Below are 27,132 nucleotides of genomic sequence, written 5' to 3' on the forward strand. Positions count from 1 at the left end.
AGAAGAAGGGGGGGGGGGGGCAAGCTGGTAAAAAGTTTGAAGAAGAATAGAAAGAGCTGATTGTACCTGTGGTGGGATGAAATGAATATATATACCTTTAACCTTCCCGCTTACCTCTACGTCGCAGCCTCATGTTGCAAACGCGTGTAAAAATATGATGTTAACCTAAGTGCAGAGACAAGTGTTTTATCAGTAATTTCTCTAAATTCGCACCATCTAGATTATTTCAGCTTGCTACTTATATTTAAAACATAACTAAAATATATGTTTTATATTTATTTGCTCCCTTTAAAAATAAATATCATTTGAAAATAATTGAAATTTTACGCGAGTACACACTCGCATCTCTTTAAAGATGGCTGCGCCCAGCTTCGGCTTTTGTGCGGTCTGCAAGAACGCTTTACGAAAAACGCCGTCACGTCGGTTATTTTCTTCGCTTTCACATCATACAAGACAGAGAGACTATGCAAAGACCCAACGTACAGGTTTGTAGTCGTAATTTCGACATTTTCTCTTTGTAACAATAGTTTTTAACGTTTCTCGGTGTCCCCATTTGCCTCCGCCATGGCATCCTTACGCAAGGAAATAGTAATTTGCTCCACTAATGACGTCAGCTCATTCTCAGCTGAAGTAACTGGTCTCACGGCCCATGATGCACATTTTACAGGGATTAGATATGTATTATCTCAGGCATATGAAGCAGGATTTAACTAACATTAATTGGCTTCATGGGAACAAGATTGGGGTGACAGATTAAAAAAAATCCTTATATATGTCCCCCAAAAAAAACCTGACATGCTGTTTGAAAGCTGAAGTCCTTGTTCAAGCATATATTTCATATTGCTGCTCTTTCACCCTAAACTTAGAAACTTGTGTATATTTGAGTCTGAAATTTGTGAAAACCTGGGACACTGTGTGTGTGTGTGAGGGGGGGGGGGGGGGGGGGGGGTAAACAGGTGTGGAAGCCAAAAGTGTAATATGTAAGTGTTATTAATTAGGATTCATTTATTATAATTGATAATGATAATTATATTATTTAAACTTGCTTTGTAGATCTTGAAAGGGAAGCAGGTCTTCCATTGTCCTCATCTTGTTTTGTTATAAACATGCTTGACCTTATCTTTCTTGTCATTTGGTCATCATCAGTCCTCATCAGTGTCTTCATGACCAATATTTCCCACAGGTCAGTCTACAAGATGTCTGCCGCAGATCCTCCCTGTGCGCCGTGATTCCAGTTCTGTGCCTGAGAAGGAAATCCGTGGCAACTCTAGATTGGTAGACCTTACCCCCCACAGGACTTTCAACTTTGACACGCACGCTTTGATAAAGCATCTGGAATCATCTGGTTTGTCTGTTAAGATATTTCTGATAATTCAAGAGCTATTCACTAAAAGATATATTACACAATTTAGCTTCCAATGGGGATTTTTTAGCAAATTTATTCTAAAAAATTTGAAAGTTCTGGTTTTCTATTAAAAACCACCAGTTGTAAATATTGAATTTGCTTATTGCTATGTAATAGTTCTCAATAATTTTCAGTGGTAATATTGTCAAAGAAAGCTGTTAAATTGGACTCAGTGTTGCTGTTTCCAGAGAATACTAGTTTTAATTTGTACTTTTGTAATATTTGCTTCCCCACAGGTTTTACCAGTCAGCAAGCGGAGGGGCTGTCCTCTGCCTTTATTCAGATTCTCAATGCACAAATTGATCAGCAAACCAAGACTATGGTGTATAAAGGACAACTGGTGAGTTATTGGAAAGACTTGTTAATCTTCTTTCTTAACAGGTCTTTAAATCAATGGCTTGTTATATTATGAATGAAGAGAGAAGGCAAGGAAAGATTATATATATAAACAGGCCCGTAGCCAGGGGGGTTCAGAAAGAATAACCCTTTTTGCTGGGAAAAGGTCCCTTTTTGGTAAAATTTTTCTAGGTACACAAAGGTTTCATGTGAAAAGGTCCACTTTTTCAGAAAAAGAAACCCCCTTTGAAATTGCTGGCTATGGGCATGATAAAAAACTGTACTACTTTGATTTGTAAATCTTATATTCATTCTTAAGAAAAAAATGTAGGCAATTATATGGAGAATTATTTAACCAATCTTAAATTTTACTGATAATTCTTTAATATTTAATTCTTAAAGGTATGAAAACTTACCTCTAGCTTAGTGTGTGTTTTGGTTTCATTTTAGGAAATAACCACACAACAAATCATGGCTGAAATTAGTTCTGTCAAGAAAGACATGGTGATTTTAGAGAAGAGTGAGTTCTCTACATTGAAAAATGAAAATGAGGTAAGTGTCAGAGGTCAGAGGTGAGGGTCAGAGGTAATAGAGGTCATAGGTCATTGTGAAAGGTGAGCTTAAACACTGAGTAAGGGTATTGAAATGACACTTTTTATAAGAAGTAGTACCAATTAAGGTCTCAGTTTGATATGAACTCTTGTCAAGGGTGGAGGGAGGCTGTCGTCTGGGTCTTCTGGAAGACGGTCCGCATTTCTTTCAAGTTTACATTGACAGGCATCTAATTTGGCATCTAAAATGGAGGATGGATGAAGAAAGATACTTTGGAAGACAGTCAGAAAATATCTCTAGATCGGCCCCTGTTCTATGAACTTGGCTTTATTGATTTGGTGTGGTTTATTTCAGAAAAAGACGCTGGAGTTAAACAGGCTGAAGGACAATATGTCAGATGGGTTTGCCAAGCTCCAGAGTGGAGTTAAACTGGACATTAACTTAGAGAGGAGCAGATCACAAGAAGCTGTGAGATTTTGACAATAATAATATAAAAATATAATAATACTGACTATGATTATTAGCAGAATACCTATGTTAAGTCGATATTAATAATGAATATGATGACAGTCATGTTTAGCTGAACCATAAAAATGTATTAACTTACCAATATAAAATTGAATGATTTAAGTCATTGGGCTAGTGTATAGTTTAAAATATTGGAGATAAATATGGTTAAGTAATTAAAAAAAGTAATTTCTTAAGAAAAAATATAAAACTGAATGTCAGCTGGTATATTACATCAAACAGGTCATCAGTTATCATTTGGTTGCTAGTGTCTCTTATGATGTGTTGGTGTTGTTTTGATATTTCACACTGTTGATCTTTGCTGCAGTGAATTCAAATTACAATCTCATATGTGACGAACACTCAAAGGACCAGCAATACATACAGTATGGTAACAGTGTTTTGCATGTGTTTAGAGTTCAGAGACCTTAAAGTTCATTTTTCATGAACCAGGTTGATTTATATCTTTAGATATTTTAGTTACTTTTGTTGGTGATGTTTAAGATTAAATTATTAATTCATTTATTTAATTTAATTGCAGCATGCCACCAATGAAAAAACTTTGTCCAGACTAGAAAACAGGATAGATACAGAGGTTGCCAACCTCAAGACGCTCATAGAGTTATATAGAAGTGACTACTATAAGTATGTTTTAGGTAAGTGATTTTGCTCTTTTTAAAATACAATAAGTTGTTTATATTATCCCCTTAAGCCAATTATTCATTTAAATTTACATTATTAAACATGTTAAGCTAAGGCCGTGAAAAACAATCAAATATTTGTGGATTTTGTTTTTCAGGTAAAACACATTATCTTTGCTGTTTATTTCTTATCATGTTTACAAGTGACACAGTTTAAACTTAGATCATGCATTATGTATGAGTAAAGAGAATTTTTTGCTATTATTTAACAAGGGGCAAACCATGTTTCTAATTGAACTGTAAAAATTCATTCCTCACTATGGAAAGGAAATCATTTGCCTTGTATAGCACAGCCATTTTATTGAGAAAGGCAATTTTCCTGAAGACTTGTCTCTTGTTCACCTCTAAGGGAATCAAGTGCCTCTCACAACACATTTTCTTCATTTCCTCAGGTTTATGTATGACGTTGATAGTTGGCGTGGTGATAGCTTCTTTAAGGACAGTTTTTTCGGGGGCTCTAACCCCAAAGAGCAGTCAGACAGCAAATTGAAAAAGATGGATTTGATTCACTAGTGCTCCACCATGTGATGAAGTTCATTCACAAAGACATCCTCACCAGAACATGTTTATGAGGACACACACTAGGATGTGTTCACCCATGTGATACAGTCTTACCAGAGATACTTATTTTGGTGTACAACAGTACACTTTCACAACAACTTTCTCACTGGGACGTCACATGACATTCTCACCGGGATTTCACAGGCTATTTTAAAGCAATATTGTTTCAATATATTTTTTAATATAGCCTGACTCATACACTGATAATGTGTAGTAGTATGTAGGGATAAACCTTGTTTTATGGATCTTAACCCATGTCATTTTACATTTTGTGTTTTTGTCAGACTTATAAAGTGTTCATATACCAATCTTATACTAGATATTTATTAATATAGCATACACATAAAACTTAAAAGAAATCCATACTTTGCTGTTGTTGTTCAACGTTTTTGAGTGCCCTGAGATATTGCCCCTGGGGCCTGCTTCACAAAAATAATCTCTGGTTGGTTTCAATTTTAGTCCAAACATCGAGGTCATGTAAATTCAAGCCAGCTTGCAGTAGTAGTGAGCTATAGGCCACAATTACAACAGATGATCTGTGGACTAATTGATCCGCAATTTAAATATTGCTGAACCACTTAAAAGCAAATCCACCTTATCCCCTGATGGTCTCCCTGCCTCCATCAAGCTGAGTTGTAGTCTGTGTGGAGGCAAGGAAGGCATAAGGCAGCTTTACTTGTAAGTGGGGTCAGCCATACTTAGTCTGCAAATCAGTTAGACCCCGTTCATAATAGGGGAATAACTAGTCCAAGGGTCGAATATAGCCGACCCACTCGAATACTTCCCCACGGAATATCTATTTAGTATCTATTAGCATATTAGATGGCAAGCTTTGTAGTGGGTCGCCATATTTGACCCTGGGACTAGTTAGTCCCCTATTCTGAATGGAGCCTTAGTCCAAAGATCATCTGTTCTGTGTCAAAGTGGATTGGTCCAAGGTCAAAGATCAACTGTTATTCTTTAGTACTTGGTTAAAAGGGTCCCCAGGTATGTAAGAGGGTCATTTTGCTGTCCCTCTCATGATTTTTAATTCCCAGATTCTCTCCCCCCCCCCCCCCCCCCAATCTCCACCATTTCAGAACCCCTGGCTCCTTTTTACTGCTATTCAAACTATAAAAATTAGGTTGATATTCTCTGACACATTTTATTGTTAAATGTCATGGCAAAAAGTGGCGTCAGAAGTTGAGTATTTACATTTTGAAATAATGTAAAGTACCTTATACACTAGAGAAAGTAGTGTGGAATACATTGAATAATAACAAGAAATCTAAAATAACGTGCTTTAATAAGTGATCCGTATAAAAATTTAGTGCTTTTAACAAAGCTGCCACATCCCATCACCTACCAGTTAAAGAAAGCACCAATACATAAAGATACTGCCGGCAGGTTAACTATCTTTAAATTAGTGCAAAACGCCAACAAAGATTTAAAGATTAACCTGAAGAAAAATTAACAAAAATAAAGATATATCGATAAAAAGTATGTATGTGACATTTATAGGCAATTCACTTACAAAAAAAGAGAGATCGGTGAGCGACTGTGTTGTTCAGCGCATCTAACACAATCAGACATTATGTTGTGATTGTACTGCTAACCACGAGGTACAGCTAACACAATGAACAGATGCTTTACCTATTAACCCAGTGTGACAGGAATGACAGTCCGCTAGGAACCGCAATTCGTTCTCCATTACTTTGAATAGGTGACATTCGTTCTATATACTAACCTCAATACTCCGACTAACCCTAACCTGTACTTATCATGTAGGACTCCGGACTTCCATTCCTAGGACTACCATTCCTGTCTCACTGGCCTCATAAAAGGAGTTACTGACAAGCATATACCGTGAAAGAACTGTAGTAAAGTCAAGTCTTTGGGTACTGATTCATATTTGATAGATTCTTATCCTTATAAGCCTGTGTCAAGAGGCTAAAAACTAACGAGACCAATAAAGTGTCATTTCTCACTTGCTATAGAAAAAAAATCTGCTGTTATTTAATAACCAATATTTCTAGGCTTGTCACCGCCAAAAGGGCAAGGAGTAGCATTTGTGTATGAGTTCCAGAACAGGCAACGGCCTTTAACCCCAGGGTCATTTTATACCGGGCATTGACGAAAATTCTTCATCAAAAGACCAACTTGCAACAAGTTTGGTGCGCAAATCTGACAGATCTCTGATCTCTTACAGTCCATTGAACCGTTAACGTACAAAGGTTGTAAATAAGATTGTTTTCTTGCCTAAATAAAACGTGTACGGTTCATTCTTTGTTCTTTAGAATCACCTTTCTAGTGCATATCATACATTGCTTGCTACTGAAAAAGCCTGTTATGTAAGTTTTACTGTGTAAGTTACTGGAGCGTCCCTGGAGACGATGCTGGTCCCTGGTTCTAATCCAAGGCGAGCTTTCGGAATGAGCCAACAATCCCCCAGCCTCCCTCGCTGCCGTCTTTTTCTGGAGCGGGTCGTTTTTCTTCGTCCACAGCACAACGTGCATTACGTGAGATTTCTTCTTTATTTTTGAGTACGTGGACTTTCCAATCCTCTGAAAAGTAATATATTATAAGATTGGCTGAGTTACAAGGTTTACATACGTGCAACAGTGAACTAAAGGCGTCCGTAATTTTTACTCATATATACGGAACAGAAAGTTGTCACACTAATATCACAACATGATTCCTGTGAAATTAAAAACTAATCAAGGTCTTCAAAATATTATGGAATTTACACTCCTTACTTTTGAACATCAAAATATACCTAAATTGTGTTTTATCTTAAAAGATTAAGAATTAATTCTTTATAGAAATAATTACGTATGATCTCTTGTAGCGTTCCTGCCGTACCGCCCATGTATGTGGGCAGCATGCGCTGAGGAACCTGTTTATGCAGCGATTCTTGGCTGCTCCAGTGGAAATGAAGCTGAAACATTAATTGTACACATCAACACACATTAGTCTGTAACTTATGCTGCGGTCAAAACTCGGAATAGACATGACCCATGCAGCTGTAATTAGTAATATATTAACTAGCCCAGATACTGTACGCTGTAGCAGGGTTATCAAAGCGTTTTCTTAAAAGGAAAAAGGACACAACAAATTGAGGATTAAAAGAAGGCCACCTAAAAAGCGTTAACTTGACGTACCCGTTGCTTATATTTTTCTTTCATCACCAATTTGAACAGTTCGAAGACAACATTGAACAAAGTCGGCGTGTTGTAGTAATTGATTGCTTTGTTCCTGGTGGGGTAGCAATCCTGTAGAAGAATAATTGATATAACATTTTATAACACACTTTATGTGATAGCTTTGTTCCTGGTGGGGTAGCAATCCTGTAGAAGAATAATTGATATAACATTTTATAACACACTTTATGTCATAGCTTTGTTCCTGGTGGAGTAGCAATCCTGTAGAAGAATAATTGATATAACATTTTATAACAAACTTTATGTGATAGCTTTGTTCCTGGTGGAGTAGCAATCCTGTAGAAGAATAATTGATATAACATTTTATAACACACTTTATGTGATAGCAATATATAGAAAATATAGTTCTTAGTAAATTTTAGTATTAAACGCATGAAAAAATCAATTAATCAAATTGGTAGAGAAGTGCTGCTTCCCGATACTGCTTTATATACTAACACGTGAGAAGATATAAAAATGCACACAACTAAAAATTCAAATAAACGGGTTATAAAGTTTACGAAAAATTTTAACACATTTGGCACATCTAACTTCTTCAATCTCACATCATATCTGCTTTTATTTATATATTTCGCACATTTCAAATGTGTCCTGAGCGATATTCGTTGAAAAAAGTTATTCAGACTCTACGTATATCGCTCCAACTCTGCGAGAACTCTCGCTGAATGCAATCAGTGTAACAGATTAACACGCTTAGGCCTACTCCTGTTTCCAACTTACTCGTATAATCGCCAGCTTTTCTGTATTTTACTCAACGCCAGGAGGAGATGTGTTAGACCCCATTACCAGGGATTAGATCGATCCAACTCCCTTGGGGTTCACGCTAAATAGCTGTCAGCCCAGCGGACACGAAAGTTAATTACCCCCTTACAGCTTGTAGTAGGCGGGATGGACATTTAAGCCGGATTATCTGACAGTAATCTAGTTAGACTCCCCACGGGGATAGATCGATCTAAAATCTAAGGGAATGCGCCCTAAGTCTGTTAATCCAACTATATGCAGCGAGAGACGTAAACCAATAGTCTAATGGAAATGAGCCCTTTGAAGAAGATCAACCTTACCTGCCAGCACATCATTGCCTTAGAGACGGTATCCGGACCCCAGCAGGTCACGTGACTCATACCGAACTCTGAGAAGTCCAATAAGATGACAAAACCGTGGATCTGGTTCAGCTCGTCCATCAGGAGGATGTCTGTGGTGATGAACCCCAGTCTCATCACGTCAGAGAAGTCGTGGACTTTTGGATCGAAAGCACCTAGAAAGATTTGTGTGAAATTAAATAGTAAAGCTGGACTGGGACACTCTTTCTCTCTCTCGATCCCTTCTCCCCCTCTCTCTCTCTCTCTCTCTCTCTCTCTCTCTCTCTCTCTCTCTCTCTCTCCAAATACATTCAACTCTCTTGTTCTGAGATATAGAAATAGAGATAAATTTTTACAAAAGTGTACGTCCCATTTTATAAAAAATAATATATATTTAAAAGACGTTAATAAAATATAAAGAGATAGCACAAAGAGAAAGAAATATACATGAAACGATTCGAACAATGATATGGGACATATATACAGTCTTACCAGTTCTGTATAGCATAACCTTCCTATTTTGGTCGTCTCTCCCTGGCAGTGGGAGGCAGGTCCTAGACGAAATATTAAAAAAAACAACACTATTTTAAAAATGAAAAGTAAGTGTCTGAGGTGCACCAGTCGGTTTCCCTTCAGATAACTAAGTTAAATGATTGGAATATAATCTTCTGAGAATTTGCTCTTGTCTCATTTAGACTGAAAAAATACCTTGGTTTTGGGCTATTATAGCATCAGTCATATCCGCGTGTACCCTGAGCGCTCACCGATTTTGTCAATATCTTAAAAATACCCATAATGGTAAGCAATGTCTGCAGGTCACGAGAAATCGTACCTACCCGATATCCAAGAGTTCCAATATTTTGGGGTCCTCGGGGTCCAAATCCTTGAACCACAGGGGGACGCCCTTCTCCTGTGACGACCTGACCGTACAAAACTTGTCCAACATCTGCTGGGCCCTTAACATGCTGAACTTACTGGTGCGGAGGAAACGCAGCAGGAACGCGTCGTCTGGAATAGTGGGAAGTTGAGACACAACTCAACGTAACTTAGAGGGCATTCCCACAGATTTAGATCGATCTTACTAGATCGACCTAACTCCCTGGGGGTTCACGCTAATGTGCAGTCACCCGACCGCGCACGGAAGTTAATTACCCCCTTACAGCTTTTAGTAGTCGGACAGACATTTAAGCCAGCAAAGCTTACAGTAATCTAGTGAGACTCCCCATGGGGATAGATCGATCTAAAATCTCTAGGAATGCGCCCTTTGATGGCAGAGTCATAGGTCGCATTCAGAACATATGATCCGCGGACTTTCTGATCCTCGGACCAAGTATGGTCGACCCCCACTTAAAAACTAGTCGCCTAATACGCTGATGGCCTCCCCGCCTCCAGTCGGCGTATGAATCGGCATTGTTTTAAATTGGATCGGCCATATTTGATCCGCGGATCAGTTAGTCAGTGGATCAACTTGTTCTGGATGCGGTGATACTGAGGACCCCGAGTACACATTTAGGCATGTTGATTGGAAACAGCAAGCGGGATACATAGAGAAGATTTGGATAAAAGATTTTTGTAGACTCTTAAACACGACAGTTTATTTATTTCAGACGTACGCATTTTTCATCGCGCCGCTTTTTTGGCGCTATTTCGTGACGCGGATGTACCAAAAAATCCATGACGTTTCAAATCACACCTAAATCCTGACAGTATGTGTTCTACTGACGAGGTGAGAGTTGATGGTTCGGAGGGGTAAAATAAGACTATTCACATAATATTAATATATTATAGAATATTAGGCCTGCTGCAAATTAGCAGCAAATTTGCTACAAAGTGCAATTCCTTCTTGCCAATTTTCCGCAAATTTGCTGCAAATTAGCAGCAATAAAGAAATTCTTGCAAGCTCCTGTTAACCCGTTACTGCAAACTTTCCATTTTGCTAAGGGATCGCTTTCTTAATCGTCCCGTTTCACTGGAAAGTCAGACAGCTAGGCCAAACCCTTTAAAATGTCATACCTCCAAACGCCGCTTTCGTGATGATAATAATAAACAATGACCATCATCATGAAGACCAGATAGGAATCTTTACCAGGGTCTAATAGGTCCATTTTTGATAGGTCTAATACATGTCGGTCAATCTGTACCTAATAAATATCATTGTTCTTTTGGCTAATTTATGGTTTTCATGATCCTTATCTTCAATATCTTCGGCAGAGGTCAGGAAGTTCAGAAAGAAGGGGAGATGATGTTACCTTTCTTGTCTTTTTAAGAATATGAAAGCGGCTGGAGCTAAACTGTATTTGAGAAAGGTCACCTCTCTCTGCGCGGTCCCTTGCCCCGCCCACTAAATGTTACCTGTTCGTGAAGTTATGTGTGGCTGTTTCTTGACCCAGGTCCTCAGAGAGTCGATCTGGGAGGCTCTCTGTTTGCTGTCTTCGTTCAGTTCTTTGGCGGCTTTCTTGAGGGAGTCGTCATCCAGTGACCATTGATAGGTGCCTTCGCCCGCCATGGTGGAACAAAGCTGGTGATTTCTGCAACAAGAAATGAAGACGTTTCATCCCGTGTGACAAGTTCAGAAAGATAAAAAAAAAACATACATCATCTACCAGGGCTGCAGATTAATTATGTGATTTTTTCTCCAAGGCGACACAGCAGAAATTTGTGTTGTGAATTTTACCAGAGACATATCTGTGAATATCTGGTAGAGGGTACAAACATGGCTGGAGAGGGAAAGGGAGAGAGAGAGAGGTAGATGAAGAAAGAGGGTAACGAATTAACCCATGGCAGATTCGTGTAAAACGGGTCTATGAGTGGAAAAAAGAATAATGGGTGGTACACGCGTGCGCGCGCGAGGTCTATGTGGACGTGAAGATAAAGACCGTGAATTATACCCGGCAGATATTATAACTACCTTGATACATTATCAAAACTTATAGGCTGTTGTTATCGTGGCGTTCATTAAGCCGCTCCGCCATACATGTTCTATACACTGATCGCAGGGCCTGCTAGTAGACTGTGACAATTAATTTTATAAACTGTTTTAGATTTCTGACATCGGAGGGTACATGTGCTATGGGCAATCTGCACCAGAGACCAACTGCGCAATGGCGCCATTTCTTTAACTCGGTGTCAAAAAATTATAATAATACCGAAATATGCACAGATTTAGTCAAGGATATATCTGTGAATATTTAGTGAAAAGTCTTTCTGTGGTCCTGTTAGAAAGTACATGTATTCAATGGGTACAACATAATGATAATAATAATAATAAAAATGACATAATGACAAAATGATGTTAGCACCTTGCAAAAAAAATTCTTGTCAAAATAATGAAAGTGACGATCTCAAAGTGATGTAAACACCTCGCAAAAATGTTTTCCTGTCAAAATGATACTTTCATCTTTTTTTTTGTACAAACGGCGTTCCATAGACATACAATAATGAAACAATTCAGTTTCTTCAGTAGCACTTTATTTGGTGAAGAAAGGATATAATGTGCCACACGTCATACACTAGACATTACCATTAACTAAATACATAAGACTGTTAATACTGATTGTGATGTAGATTAATCCAAGTCTTTTTCAGAAAATTCAAACGTCACTAAAAGTTTGTAGAAGTCCTAAGTATCACCCATAACAATTTAAAAATAAAAAAGTCAGTTGCTTGTCTTTAAAAACTGCAGCAGTGTTATTTCATTGTAATATTTTGGATGACACGCGTGGAGGCCCGGAACGCGTCAACGCCGCTCTACGTTAGGCTACCGCTAGATACGTGTAGTCTCCAGGCGTGACGTTCAACTGTCAGACGTCCGGTTTAATATTTCTTGCCGTAGCCGTAGTGGCTTGGACATTGGGCGGGTTTGTCCACTACCAGGCGTCCGCCACAGCAGTCCTGGTACCTGCGGTCATAGACGGCTACTCCACCACAACAGTCCTCGAAATGTGTGTTGTACACGTGACCTCTGCAGCTGTTAATTGAAATATGATTGTATTATTGTATCAATTAAAACACTGAGTAGAAGAGAATTAGTGCGTTTTTTTCTTTTATTTAATTATTTATTTTGTCTGACTAAAGGGTGTTTACACAAGAAAACATTTTTCATTTCTGAAATCACCGTGAAAAGTTGAATATTGTTCGTTTTGCACTTTTGAAGAATGTGTAGTGTCAACAATCCTGGCAGCTTTTTGAATATCTGATATACTCAATTTTGTGCTCAAAGAGAAAGAATTTTAAACGATGAAAAGAACGTTTTCAAGTAATCTGAGCAGTAATACCCAGAATTGATTTGTTGTGATAAAATTGCTTTTGAAATTTTGATCTCAAATTCTTAAATAATATTTAAGTAAAAAAAAGAAAGAATGAAAGAAAGAAAGAAAATAATAGAAAAAGAAAAGGTATCCCGTCCACATACCCAGAGAAGTAGTTTCTGGGGTATCCTCTGTTGTACGTGATCTCAGGGGCCTTGGCGTATCCCGCTGTCTTATAACCGTAGTTATAGGCGTAGTTATCACGGTAAACGTTAAAAGCGGCCACAGCCGCCACGAGGAGAGCGAGGACCACCAACTTCATCATCTTGGCGTACAAATAGGACGCACAACGTTCTACAATATATTTCGGCGTAAAAGTGCGGCGAACTTGCTTCCGCTTGCTGTATTTATAACGCACTCTCCGTGTTGATTGTAATTTAAACAGCGTACCTAACGGTTGTCTTAGGAATTCACTTTGACATTCCCATTACCGCTAGAAGACCCATTATCTCCGTAACAACCAACGAACATTGTTCAGAAATATGAATTAATGTCTCTCTGCCTATGAATGGGGGTTGTTTTCTGTGATGAGTTTCTTTCGTGGTAGGTGGAAATGTTATTATTTAATGGGTATCGTATTAAGCTGGGAGAACCATAAAGATTTTTATATTTTTCTTGTTTTGGGGAACAATTCTTTTCTTTGTCTTCTTAACCCTCAAGAGACCAAGCTATTTTACTGACTGAAATGACCAAGTGGGGTCATCTATGACCCCATTGTGCTCTGTACAGGGATCCTTATTAGAAAAGGCTGTTGAGGGTTTATCACACCTATACTACTCCCAGGATTTAAGACAAGCATTTTATAATGATCTGTAATAAGTATTTGGTAATAATACTTTTATTGCATGAAATAACCAAGCACAGATTTTAAGAACAACATTACACCGGTATTTAGACAGTCCTTGTCAGTTTCCACTTGCAGAAATATTTCTCTTTTTATTTGCCACACTAAATGAAAAAAGTACATTACAAAATTACTTTGAGTTAAAATATTTTGACTTATGTTGAGATAGCATCCTGCTAACTTCAATAGGAATAATTGGCTGACTTGCTGAGTAGGGAATACCCTTATGCTGGTAAGGAAGTCATACTACTCAGAACACATTCAATCAACCTACATGTATGTTACTACCACATCTGTGTATAAAACAAAATCCACACAAACAATTTTTTAATATATGTATAATATGATAGCGACAGAATTCTTTACATTTTCGAAATACCCAAAAATTGTAACCGTCAAAATGAGAGACCCAGTTATGAGAACAAGTTCCAACAAAGCTACTGAAATTAGATTCAGCGATGCACTATTAGTAACACTTCAAGCACAATCTTCACAAACCATTTATTTGTGCCTATGTTTTGGGCCCACTGGCTGGTTGCATGAAGCACATGCATGTGATATTTTCCTGTTGCGTGGGCAAAACATTTGAATAAAATTTAAAAACTAATATTTAAAAACAAATGCTTCTCTTTGGGGTCATAAATGACCCCACAAGAGTTTGTGATGTATACGCCAAACTAATTGGTTGATCCCTACAAAAAAACTGTGAAAGTGTGTAGGATAAGTAGACTGACAAACTCATGCAAGGAAAGAAAATTCGAATAAAAAATAAAGAGATGGCACATTAAATCATATGGCTGGGGTCGTAAATGACCCCACTCGGTCACTTGAGGGTTAATAAGTTAAAGAGAGCGTTATGTGAAAAGCGTTCGACAAAATTCAGTGAATACAGAGAAGACAAACTCTCATATTGAAGTTCAGACTGTAATGATGACACGAGCAGCCTTTCGTCAAAATGGAAGTCAAGTTTGGTATTAAAGAAAAAAAAAAAACATTGTCAATTACTTCTGTATTTCTACTCCTGGCAAACACTGCAGGGAAATACAATATCTTCCTCTTAAGGTTGCATTTTATGTAAAATATATAGTAGGGTGTATTCACGTTCCCCTCATTTCACAATTAATTACGGTTAATTAATTAGAACTAAAAAGAAGAAATAATGCATTCATCAAAGTGAATAGTGAATTATTACCTGTTCTCAATATCTCTACGTGATATAACAAGTTTCATAACTCTTTTTCCTGATACTGATTATATGCAGTCTTATTATCAATATAGATATTTTTTAGTAACGGAGACAATTTTTGTGAAAGAATTCACTTTCTTACACACAGAATACCACTCTCTCTCTCACTCACGCGCACGCGCTTGCACACACATACACACACACACACTGCACTTTTTGCTACCCTATTTAACCGATATCGGACTCTCTGACCCTTGCAGTAAGAATAATCGATCATACAAACTGAATTTTAAGCACTTTTCCGCTTAATTAATGATTCTATCTATGATCATCATAAAGTATATACAGAAACCCATTAAAGAGAATCTATAACGACCATTTGATATGTAAGAAACAATTTCGAACCGTTCTAAATGTCGATACCTATCACCCTAAATAAGTTGACCGATGTCAAGGCTTGATAGTGTCGGGAAATAATGGTCATAGTTTGGTGTGTTCGCTGCCGCTCTACCCCCCACCCCCCCCCCCCCCACCCCCGCCCACTGTCATCTGTCTGTGAGACCAACTGACACTTTTTAATTGTTTATATCACACAATAAAGCACTCTTTATGACGGACTCTAAAGGTTATATGTCCTCCTGGCGAGTTTGACCTAGATAACGGATGAGACAACAAAACACGTTGAAGAAAATAATACCAGTATGTTTTTAGCAAGTTTCTAAATTTGGTTGCTTAGGACATGACTGAAGCATCCGAATGCATACCGGGGTATTTGCAAATACATTCTCGAATAAGCAACTGTGTTTGCACACACACACACACACACGCACGCGCGCGCGCGCGCGCACACAGGTATTAAGTCACTTTTAACAAATGTTGGCTTTGTTGCCTATTTCATCAATTCAATAATTTAAAAAAAAATATTAAATTGTAATTTGTTAACAGCAAAATTAAAATCAAAATTCGCTGACTCGAAACTAAAATGTCCCCTGCCTACCAAAATATCAAAGCCGCTACATTATGATATTTGGTATACGAAAACAACTTGCAAATTAACATTCCCCACCAGCTCAGGCCACATTCACAATCTAAGTTGATCCGCGGACTAATAGATCCACGGATGAAATATAGCCGACTCACTTGATTCCGCAGTCAATCTCTTCAGTGTCTATTGGGGGCTAGTGCGGCAAGATTGTAAGTGGGTCAGCCATACTTGATCCGGGGATCTGTTAGTACGCGGATCAAGTTGTCCTGTATGCACCTTTACATTAGAAGATTGCTTTGCTAGGGTCATTAGCCGGCTACATGATTTATCATGTGGTTTATATGAGTTCAATGAACTTGTTATAATTACGTAGGCAAAAGTTCAATATTTATCTTTAGGGGTAAGAATCCTCGTTAACCGGTAGAGAAGAATCCATTATAAAGCGAGGTGAATGCCCTGTATAATTTAAGGTAAAGGCGACGGTTGTAACCAATTATTAAACTTTAAAGACGTGATTGGATTTTTGATAATTTTTTTTAAAAATCCCCATCTCAACTTGACCCTTTTTATTTGCGATTTATTATCTAAACATTACCTGAATTCTAAATATTCCGTATCCAAATTCGATTTAACTTATTGAAAATTTCGTCCATATCACAAGTAATAGTTAAGCTATTTTCATTTCAGTAATGTTGACCGTTGAGGTTGGATGTTGACTTCTTCTCGGTGCATTAGTACAATTATGGCAGACAATTACATAAGTTCTCTTCTCTTTTATAAAAAACGTTCTCCTTGATTTTAACATTTCGAACAGATGGTCAACATATTATGCAAGTCATGCCTGTTAAGTGTCTGAATTTAGTGCCCTGAGGCATTTGTAATTTTGGACAAGTGGGAGTGAGTGCCTTCTTTCCATTGTTTTAAAAACATGAAGTGTGAAAATAAATTTTCATTAACCTCGACGTTCAGTGTCTTGTTTGTCATCCCTGCAAGCCACAAAGTTTGAGTGGACTCTGTATTCGGGTGTATATAAAGTTTGTCAACCAGAATTGTGATCTTTCGTGTTACGAAATGTAGTGCAAAGTGCACATTGTTGTCTTTTTTTTTTTTTTTTTTACAAAATCGGAATTTATTGAAAGTAAATTTTATTCAACATTACTGAGTATAATGTATAAGATGTGCCCCGTTTTTTTTTATCTTAATACCGTTTTCAAAAACTTCACATCAAAATATGCAGTAAGGGGATTACTTTTCCTATCAAACAAATAAGTTTAAGTTGCAAAAAGAATTTTGTTCACTTCCGTCCCCAACAATTTTTAATTAAAAAAACATATATATGGAAAGTTCGTATTCCCAAAATTAAACAAAATATATCCATACAACGAAGGAGAAAACAACAAAAACTCCTCGCAGTATTCTAGTCATTTATTAAGTACCTTAATCACCGAACAACTTATGAAACCATCACAAACTGATCGCTTTCCACACAGGAATCTCATCCTGCTATCGCACCGACTAAATTTCTAAAAGTCAATATCTTAGTCAATAGCCGAATTTTAGCTTAATAGACCTTAGCATTGTGGCCGCTATAAGAGGCATCGTAGCTGTTATAAGCATTATAGCTGTTATAGGAGGCATCGTGGGCGTAGCCGTAGTTCTTCAGGCTTGGGCACTGGTCTGGCTTGTTGATGACGAGGTAGCCATCACAGCAGTCTTGGTGACGTCTGTCGTAGACAACTCCACCACAACAGTCCTCATAAGTGGTGCTGAAGGCTTTGCCATTGCAGCTGAGGAGAGAGAAATAACGTACATGATCAGCGGTGATGGTGAATAGAACGTGCATTACTGAGGAGAGAGAGAGAGAGGGAGAGAGAGAGAGATGTGGGAGGAAGAGCGGGGGGGAGGGGGGGGAGAGAGAGGTGGTAGCCGTATCCGCGAGCGCTGCTAAACATGAATAGAAAATAACAGAAATAATATGAAAAAGATTTAGAAGCTCTAAGCCATTCTAACTGACGGGAAAGTAGACGCAAAAAGTGAAAAGGGTTTTTAGAATGTAGCAATAAAAACAATCAAACACTTCGTACATAAGGTATAGTACTAATTTTGCTTTTTAATTCTTTGAAAAAGACAAAAATCTTCAAAATGAAAAAAAATGTTGACACACGAATTTAGTTCATCACAGAACGAAATATGCCATTGAAATAAATAAATAAATAAATAAATAAATAAATAAATAAATAAAATGTTGTTGGACGAAGAAGTTAAAAAGACACAGGCTGCAACACTGCCAAGGTGTAAAATTAAAATTTGGTGTAGACCTTCCGCAGACTGCCTTCCCAAGTTTCCAAGACTTTCTGCTCTTTCGGATTAATATCTGTTAAATTTCCAAATACTTCGTAAATTGGCAGATTGCTAGCTTTTGTGTTCATTTTGAAATGCTGCGCCATTTGTGGTGGAAAATGGTGAGGAAATAATAAGGACGACCTGATGTCGTTTTATAATAAATACGAAAGCATCTAAACACAGACTTAAAAAAAGAAACCATGAATTTAGCGATGCACAAACAAAAATATGATAAAAGCGCAGAGAGAAGATTTACGTCTCTAAAACTATCAATTTTAAAGCGGGTTTTACACTTACCTAGAGATGTAATCTTCTGGGCGTCCGCGGGCCTTGGGGACGTAGCCGTAGTTGTAGCCTCTGCGGGCGTAGCCACCATATCCGTAGCCAGAACGGGGAGCGTAATCGCCGTAGTAACGGTCGCCTCCCTTGTATGAGGTGGCGGCGGCGGCGCAGATAACAACAGCGAGGACAACAAGCTTCATCATCTTGGCGGTCGACAGGGCGTACGGCAAAATCTCCGACGGTCTACGAGTTTCAGAAGAGAGGTACGGGGTTTGCGTCGCCGGGGAGGTTTTATACTACGTTTTACGTGTGAAGCGTCATTAGCGTCGCACGTGAGACATACTTAAAGTTATGTGGCTGGTATTGTGCTTCTTTAATAGTATTTGCCCCTGCGTTTAGTTCACCCCATCATATAATGCATATTAGGTAACGTGTACTATTTTCTGAGCCCTGGTTGTTTTCTGAGATGGTCCTGTGTCGTGTTGGATTGTTATTTGTAAATTGCCAGATTTCGAGATGGAGGCGATTGCCGGCAAGTCGTGTGGCCATTAATGTGTAAATTATCACTAGAGGACACACCTCTTAATAAGAAGGGTGACGTCTCCTGCGCTCTCTACCTATCACATGTTGTCGAAGAGAGACGCAGAGAAAAGCTGAAGGATTATAAATTGATACATTCCCTCCTCAGATGTCGAAACGCTCACCACAAAGCCATTATTATCTTTCTTTTAATAATGGCATAAATTTCACCAGACACAATTTTGAAAAAAAAAAAATTACCCTCGTGAATGTTGACGCCGTGACCTTCCATCGGGTAAGGCGTCGCCCCTATCAAAACCATTAAGTTCTGCTAAACCGCTCTTAGCAGGCGATCTTTAAGTTACGTTTGATGTTTTTACATCATATTTATGACTTTAACCGTTGGAACTATCTGTCTGAAAATGTTCATTTAACGTGTGTTCGTGTCTTCTAACACGTCTTCGTGACCTTACCTTACATAATGCTAACACTGTTTGTCGAGAGGTCAAAAGAAGGAATTATAAATATAAACGTTCAATGTTTTCTGTGGTTACGTGTGTATTTTTGTCTACCTGGTGGAATAAACTTGCTACATGTAAGCAAATAGCAACTTCTCAACACGTAAAACTAGGGGGTTGTCTTAAGAATTTCAGCAGAAGACTCTTAACGAAAAAATCTTAACGATCGATGACTTCTTCTAAAGGTCACAGCTATCTTGACGGCTTTAATGTCGCAGTCACACCATCTTCTGTCATTTTTTGTACTTGATCGCCTTTAATGGCCACTAGTATGCAATCAGGGGGCAAAGACACCTGAAGAAGACAATTGTCGACGAAAAATAAAAACGTTTCTGACGATCTATTGATGCATGTACCTCTTTCTTGAAATTTCAATTCCACAATTTAACTCTCATTTAGAAGCGTTTATTTAAACGATTATGTTAAATTTTGAGGCTCATATATATTTTAAAAATCTTGAAAGATGTTTTAAATTATAAGCATTAGTGAGAGATCTTTCCACTGATTATTTTCATCAGTTTTGTCTTTGTACCTGGTGTAGCCCCATTATATCTATCTATAAGAAATCTGTACTGATAGTTTGCAACAGGTAAACCATGATATCTATCTGTAAGAAATCTCTTTATTTATTTTGCAACAAAAACACCGAGATACCTATTTGTAAGAAATTATTATATTTATTTTGCAACAGAAACACCATGATATCTACATATCAGAAATCTATATTTATTTTTCTGCAGAAACGCGGCTACTTTATCAAGCATACTTCACCCAATATTAAGCAATTTTCTGTGATGTATATGTGTCTTTTTCAGTTATGTTTCTACACTAGCCATAATGTGGTATCACCGGTTTATTTCAATGTGCTATTAATACTGTCCTAGCTCTGAAGAAGGTTCTAATTGCATCCACATTCTTATTAAAAGAATCGTCGATCTTTTGTTGTTTCATAAGGAAAATAATTAGCGCCATATAATGCCCAATGAAAGATAGACAGTCAGACCAAATTTTCCCGTTAGACGACATTGTGATGGGGGGGTGGGGGTATTCAATGGTGCCGCGCACGCGCTAATGGCGACAAATCGCTGACCTTTTTCATTTTTGTTTTGCTGCTTGGATATTTATTTAATAAAGCCATCAGACCTTATTCGCCTCTAAAATTTTGTAACAGCTAGAAGCACTTCTGGTGGAGGGTTACCCTATTCCAGGCGCGGCTAAGTCTCTAGACTATTTATTATTGATGACGTATTAATGATTGGCCTGCGTCTGGTTGTTTTAGTGACACAAGTCAACCCCAACTATTTTAATAGCTCGAAAATATTCTGTATAATTGAAGATGTCGGAATGTGGCACATTAACGGCATTAGAATTTCAATTTAAATTAATCATCCTGAACTTAATGAATTGAGCTGTGCAAGAGAAGAATTTAATGAGGACTATAAACTGTGGTAAAACATTGTAGTGTCACCAGATTCAGATGACGGGCGGTGGTCATTATTTCATTTTTTTCTTTATTTCTATTTCTCTTTCTATATCTCTCTTCGTTCCGACTTCCTATCATTCCATCTGTCTATCTTTCTACATGTACCATTCCGTTTTTTTTCTAATTCTCTGTATATATATATTTTATTTTTCCTTATATTTCTTTGTCTCTGTTTTCGTTCGTTCTTTCTTTCTTTATTTTTGTTCAGATGGGATGTTAACTTCAAAAACGTCAAATATGCAGAGGATTTTTTAAAACACTATGAATGGAGAGGCGCGCGGAGAGGGGGCTTCGTCGTCCTCACTACACTCCGTGCAAGTACCGGAACATATAAAAAGCCTCACAAGTAAGGCAAATGTTGCCTGTTTTCATTTTCAGTTACTTTATATCGACCAGAAAGGAAGATGCAGGGATCAAAATCTGCGACAGGCCGCTTCTGCACGTGAGTTTTTCCTTTACATTATTTTATTTTGTTCATATTCGAGTCTTGACGCCATAGAAAAATTATTTGTAGTCACCTTATGCATTAGCTAATCACACAGAAGCAACAAATCTCTTTCTCTGTGTACGTAAATAACGAATGTGACAACTTCACGACACGGATGATGACAACTATAACAATACACCAGCCCCTCAGGCACGACACGTATACGTAATATTATAAGTTTGAAGTACAGGTAATATAAGCTTAGACATGTCCAACAAAAACAAAATGCTCTAAGGAAGTATTATATACGTTAATACACGTGTTGCTGTGAAGATAGATGTTTTTTATAAATGGTAAGTTCTCATAAAGAGAGTAGGGGGAATAGTCACAACGCCTACTCATTCTATGCAATAATAATAATAATAATAATAATAATAATAATAATAATAATTAAGGCGTCGATCATTTAAAACATGTATATATATATATTAAGTTTGGTGACTTGTAGGCCCTCAAGCCGAGTGATTCATATACTTATATATTCACATGTCACGTTAGTAAATAAATAAATACTATGTACGGTAGCAAAACGTTGATATTTTCATAAGTGTAGCAACATTGCCGACGGCTGATTTTGGCTAGTTACTGCTTGCTTGATTTATTTCATTCATATTCAGTTTTAGTATGTAGATTCAAGTAGCTGATAATTACAACGCTGCCTGCTTGACGGAGACTTAGACGCTGTGAATCTCTGCCTTGAGCCTTGTTCAGCACCGTTCAAGTTAAAAATGCTTTTAGATTAATTTTCTGAAAGAAACGGCGTATTACAACAATCGGTTGGTAAAGTTGATTCAGTGGTAACAAAAGTTCACACTTTGCTCCAGACGATTTATCCTTCGTAGCGTTCTATATACATCCAGGGGTTAGACTTAAAACCAGTTTTATAAAAACGGTGCAGGATGCGACCCATGACAAGTGGGAAGCGTACTTTTATCAGCACTATAACAAGTGACATCAGTTATGTCGATCACGTCAACTCTCTAAATGCGTAGGTCCATATATATTTTATATGATATCTAACTGAATACAACTGATAACCCGTATCACTCGGCAGGGAGCACACAGTGCAGTGAGGTAGATATATTATATTATACCACCACCAATACTCACAACACGTGGCCAGCCTCACCTGGCAGTGAAGCCGGCTCGCCTTGGGGGGGGGGGGGGGGGGGGGGGTGTCTTGTCGCTCGAGATTATATGCCAACATTACAACATGTCTCATTTCTTTCTCAATCTTTTTTTAAATCAATTACATATACAAATCAATCTATTTCGGAGGGTGGAGGTTGCCACTCCAGATTTGTAAGTTCATATTTCAAGGTCTCATTTTTCCCAATCAAAGTAAAAGTTTACTTCCTATGCAGATCAATAGATTAGTTTATCTTATATACTGGAATGCAGTGACATATTTTAGATACGGATACTGTTTCTAGAGTATTGTAGAACAAACACCAGTTTGTATGTATGTATATATGTATGTATGTATGTAAATCTACGGCACTTCTCACATTGAGCAGTATACTCTACTGGGCCAGTCTGGACCGGTCCACTTTCACAGGCTAACCCCCCCCCCCACTAGTTCTTTTCCACAAGTTCTGCTTTCTGTTGCTAACAGTGGGGGCTACACCACGGTGACTCTCTCGCTTACATGTAGTAGCCAGGGCCCGGTTGCACCAACAGGGCGTAAATTTACTCGGCTACGACTGTCGTAAACCGCAACGCCTGGCGTCCGTGCGCCAGGTTTACTCTCCCTGCTTACGCCCGTTGCACCAAGACAAAAACTGATCGTCGCAACTACGCCCGAGTAACGCTCCGTTGCGTCACTGGCCAACAATACGTGGATGGTATAATTGGGCAAATGAGGAGTTCTCAGCTGCAGTCACAATGGAATGATAACATAAGTAAACACAAAAAGAGCATTTCAGTGACGGAGAAATTCATGAGCTAAATTATTCCAATTAGAAATAAGAACGTTAAAATACGTTAACTTTGCTGTTGCCTTGGATATATAGCAATAAAATCGTAAATATATTCCAAATAAAAATATTATTATAGTGTGCTATTATAAAAAATATTATTATATGTATGCTATTATAGTATGCTGTTGTAAATGAGAAAAACGCGTTGGAGGCAGTACGTATTTCTTTTAATGGATTTGAACACCTTCACATTTGTAATCGAAACAATTGAGTCTGAAAATAATGCAAAAAAGCCAGCATTGCCTTCTTTTTATAATTTTACAACAGAGCCCACAATTTCATGACCTTTTTTATCTATGGTTACACCGTGAGGTATCATTTAATTCAATCGATCTTACATCTTGGAGATTGAGAAATACAATATACCTAATACATATTATATGAGCCTTAAAATGTTGATATTTTAAGCTTTCGTCTCTATGTTTATATACAGTAAAATATGAATGATATAAAATGTGAATAAAAAATGACTATGGTTAGTTATGGTTTGTCAAAAATTGTGAAAAGCATTAAAGAAACCGTACTGCTGAGAGCCAAGGCATGTCGACATGAGTGGTAAGATTTAATATGAACACATGCATATACATGTACATGGCTATATATATAATTAGTTTTTTATAAACCAAGCTATGCAGACGGAAGTTTTGTGTAAGAAACAAACAAATAACAACCCACATAATCTACGTTAACTACGATAATTGTCATCAAACTCTCTCTGTGCCAGCCTAGCCATAGTGGAAAACGAGCTACGACCGACTTACTCCTCCTACCTGGCAGGCGTAAATTTACGACTTAGTTAAGACCGACGTAAACACTACTCCAGTTTGATGCAACTGGCGTTACTCGGGCGTAGCGATTTGCGCCCGGTTTACGCCGGCGCAACTGCTACGCCTCACTTACGACCGGTTGGTGCAACCGGGCCCTGGGCCCGGTTGCACCAACCGGTCGTAAGTGAGGCGTAGCAGTTGCGCCGGCGTAAACCGGGCGCAAAATGCTACGCCCGAGAAAAGCCAGTTGCACCAAACTGGAATAGTGTTTACGTCGGTCTTAACTTTGTCGTAAATTTACGCCTGCTAACTAGGTGGAGTAAGTCGGTCGTAGCTCGTTTTGCACTATGGCTAGGCTGGCACAGAGAGAGTTTGATGACAATTATCGTAGTTAACGTAGATTATGTGGGTTGTTATTTGTTTGTTTCTTACACAAAACTTCCGTCTGCATAGCTTGGTTTAAAAAAAACTAATTTTATATATATATAACTAATTTTATAATTTAATATAATATATATATATATATGATTATTAAATACATTATGTGTGTAGCCATGTACATGTATATGCATGTGTTCAAATTAAATCTTACCACTCATGTCGACACGCCTTGGCTCTCAGCAGTACGGCTTCTTTAATTCTTTTCACAATTTTTGACAAACCATAATTAACCATAGTCATTTTTTATTCACATTTTATATCATTCATATTTTACTGTATATAAACATAGAGACGAAAGCTTAAAATATCAACATTTTAAGGCTCGTATAATATGTATTAGGTCTCTTGTATTTCTCAATCTCCAAGATGCAAGATCGATTGAATTAAATGATACCTCATGGTGTAACCATAGATAAAAAAGGTCATGAAATTGTCGGCACTGTTGTAAAATTATAAAAAGAAAGCAATGCTGGCTTTTTTGCATTATTTTCAGACTCAATAGTTTCGATTACAAATCTGAAGGTGTTCAAATCCATTAATAGAAATACGTACTGCCTCCAACGCGTTTTTCTCATTTACAACAGCATACTATATTAACATACATAGCACACTATAATAATATTTTGATTCGAAATATATTTACGATTTTATTGCTATATATCCAAGGCAACAGCAAAGTTAACGTATTTTAACGATCTTATTTCTAAATCAAAATGGAATAATTTAGCTCATGAATTTCTCCGTCACTGAAATGCTCCTTTTGTGTTTATTTATGTCATCATTCCATTATGACTGCAGCTGAGAACTCCTCATTTGCCCAATTATACCATCCACGTATTGTTGGCCAGTGACGCAACGGAGCGTTACTCAGGCGTAGTTGCGACGATCAGTTTTTGTCTTGGTGCAACGGGCGTAAGCAGGGAGAGTAAACCTGGCGCACGGACGCCAGGCGTTGCGGTTTACGACAGTCGTAGCCGAGTAAATTTACGCCCTGTTGGTGCAACCGGCCCCTGGCTACTAAGTGGTTGGTCTGTCTCTGAACTGGACCGTTCTAGTTAAGTAGGCCTATAGCACTCGAGAATAAAGGGCCTGTGAGCTGCATCCTAGAACCAACTTTGAATATCTGTACGTCGTTACACTTGGACACGTGAGTTTCCAAGGATCTAATGACGCTGTAGATTAAGTAGATACTGCTATTAATAATGTATAATAATGGAAGGGGATGACAGAGGCGTCGCTGTGGTGGTGGTGGTATGTGTGTGTGTGTGTGTTGGGGGGTGGGGGGTGGGGGTATGTGAGCCCATATTGCAGTGTGGGTTTCACTTTACACGTTTGACCACTTCGAATCACATATTGTTAGTTATTATCCATATAGACATCGTACATGCTTGATTGACATGATATACTGGTGTAATATCTTGAACGACAAATGATGCCCACAGCGGTTTCTATATCACTACACACACAGAAATCCAAGCCAAAACATGCACATGGACCAATCCTCAATACGGAATAAATCTAAACAACATACCTGTTCAATACTGGTGATAAGGGATTATCTCCTGGTTTACTGAGACCTGGTTACTCGCTGGACGCTGCAGGTGCACGCTGAGTGTAGAACCTTCTCTTTATATCCAATAAATCTTCCAGACAATCAATTATCAGGAATCTGGTGTCTTTGTTGGCTTCCTCTGTCTTAATTACGGGACCGAGTGTCACGGAAAGATCTGCTTATTCCTGGTGAAGAATTGTCAACTCTTTTTGATAATTGGAAAGTTACGAAACCAGGTTGACCCCGGCACGGCGACAAAGCATGATTTTACCTGAGTCGGGTGTACGCCATCATTTAAGGGAGGGACATATGAAAAACACTCATGGATCGCGCTATTTTAACAACGACATTACATTATAATTATCAAATACACCGCAGCGACTTGTATAAGTCTTCTGAAATCATTTTAGCATTTTTTATTTTTGTGCGTAAATCATAATTATTTATCTAAAAAGTTTTTCTTTAATTTGTCCCTGCTAATCGTAATTTCACATTAGTCTTGTGACCTAATCTGACAACATGTTCGTTTTTCTCCAAAGGGGTCCCCCCGATAGAATCGATGAACGCCATTGGGGACGTTATCAAAGCACGGGTTTTTATACATCAGAATGAGCATCAATCACGCTTTATTTGATAACTATACTGCTACAGTTGACAGCTATTTAATGTCAAATCAAGAACTATTTCGATTTGATTATTACCTTCACTTAATCGTGTACGTAATGTTATAAAAAGGGAACTGTGTCAAGTTTTTGCTCCGCTGTATCATATGTACCCTTATTCTGCCTTTCAGCTGTTCTTTCCGAACAATAAATTGTAGATATGTGTGAAGAAAATCTGCATTTTATCACCCAAGCATGCAGACAAGCATTTCTTCTGAAGTTACGATTTTTTTTCTAAGTTTGTCTTCTCAACCAAATAAATTCAGTGGCCCTCTTGTGCATCCTATTTATGGAAATATCTGAAAATTACAATGCCTGCACCCTTTTTTGATATTATTTGATGTCTAAGGTTTTATCCTCAAAACGGGTGATAAGTTGAAAGCTCAATGGCTACGGTCTGATAAGCTACACTAGCCCTGTGTACTGCGACTGTAGA

The 27,132-nt window shown here is 38.0% G+C and overlaps 4 protein-coding genes across 6 annotated transcripts; 1 reads left to right on the top strand and 3 right to left on the bottom strand.

The window, feature by feature from the left end:
• Window positions 1-320: 320 nt before the first annotated feature.
• On the top strand, window positions 321-4,425 carry LOC106175068 (mitochondrial calcium uniporter regulator 1). Its single transcript, XM_013556883.3, has 7 exons — window positions 321-485; window positions 1,184-1,345; window positions 1,642-1,745; window positions 2,192-2,293; window positions 2,648-2,761; window positions 3,342-3,456; window positions 3,894-4,425. The coding sequence occupies exons 1-7, from the start codon at window positions 356-358 to the stop codon at window positions 3,989-3,991; spliced, it is 825 nt and encodes a 274-aa protein (XP_013412337.1). The 5' UTR covers window positions 321-355; the 3' UTR covers window positions 3,992-4,425.
• A 761-nt stretch (window positions 4,426-5,186) lies between these two features.
• Window positions 5,187-26,308, bottom strand: LOC106175055 (alpha-tocopherol transfer protein-like). 3 transcript variants are annotated; one of them, XM_087010638.1, is made up of 8 exons: window positions 26,014-26,308; window positions 10,694-10,869; window positions 9,178-9,349; window positions 8,834-8,895; window positions 8,324-8,517; window positions 7,203-7,313; window positions 6,874-6,979; window positions 5,187-6,605 (listed from the first exon to the last, which is right to left on the bottom strand). In XM_087010638.1, the coding sequence occupies exons 2-8, from the start codon at window positions 10,845-10,847 to the stop codon at window positions 6,451-6,453; spliced, it is 954 nt and encodes a 317-aa protein (XP_086866764.1). In that variant the 5' UTR covers window positions 10,848-10,869; window positions 26,014-26,308; the 3' UTR covers window positions 5,187-6,450. The 3 variants fall into 3 exon arrangements, with proteins under 3 accessions (XP_086866764.1, XP_013412324.2, XP_013412325.2); XM_013556870.3 differs by lacking the exon at window positions 26,014-26,308 and adding an exon at window positions 19,380-19,582; XM_013556871.3 differs by lacking the exon at window positions 26,014-26,308 and adding an exon at window positions 19,281-19,582.
• Window positions 11,788-13,020, bottom strand: LOC106176820 (uncharacterized). The gene is made up of 2 exons (XM_013556873.2): window positions 12,753-13,020; window positions 11,788-12,308 (listed from the first exon to the last, which is right to left on the bottom strand). The coding sequence occupies exons 1-2, from the start codon at window positions 12,911-12,913 to the stop codon at window positions 12,155-12,157; spliced, it is 315 nt and encodes a 104-aa protein (XP_013412327.2). The 5' UTR covers window positions 12,914-13,020; the 3' UTR covers window positions 11,788-12,154.
• LOC106176819 (uncharacterized) lies at window positions 17,074-18,571 on the bottom strand. The gene is made up of 2 exons (XM_013559352.2): window positions 18,304-18,571; window positions 17,074-17,450 (listed from the first exon to the last, which is right to left on the bottom strand). The coding sequence occupies exons 1-2, from the start codon at window positions 18,489-18,491 to the stop codon at window positions 17,225-17,227; spliced, it is 414 nt and encodes a 137-aa protein (XP_013414806.1). The 5' UTR covers window positions 18,492-18,571; the 3' UTR covers window positions 17,074-17,224.
• Window positions 26,309-27,132: the final 824 nt, after the last annotated feature.

The sequence above is a fragment of the Lingula anatina genome, chromosome 4, assembly GCF_051362555.1.
Source record: "Lingula anatina isolate TDL-2025a chromosome 4, LinAna3.0, whole genome shotgun sequence".
In the NCBI taxonomy this organism is placed as follows: domain Eukaryota; kingdom Metazoa; phylum Brachiopoda; class Lingulata; order Lingulida; family Lingulidae; genus Lingula; species Lingula anatina.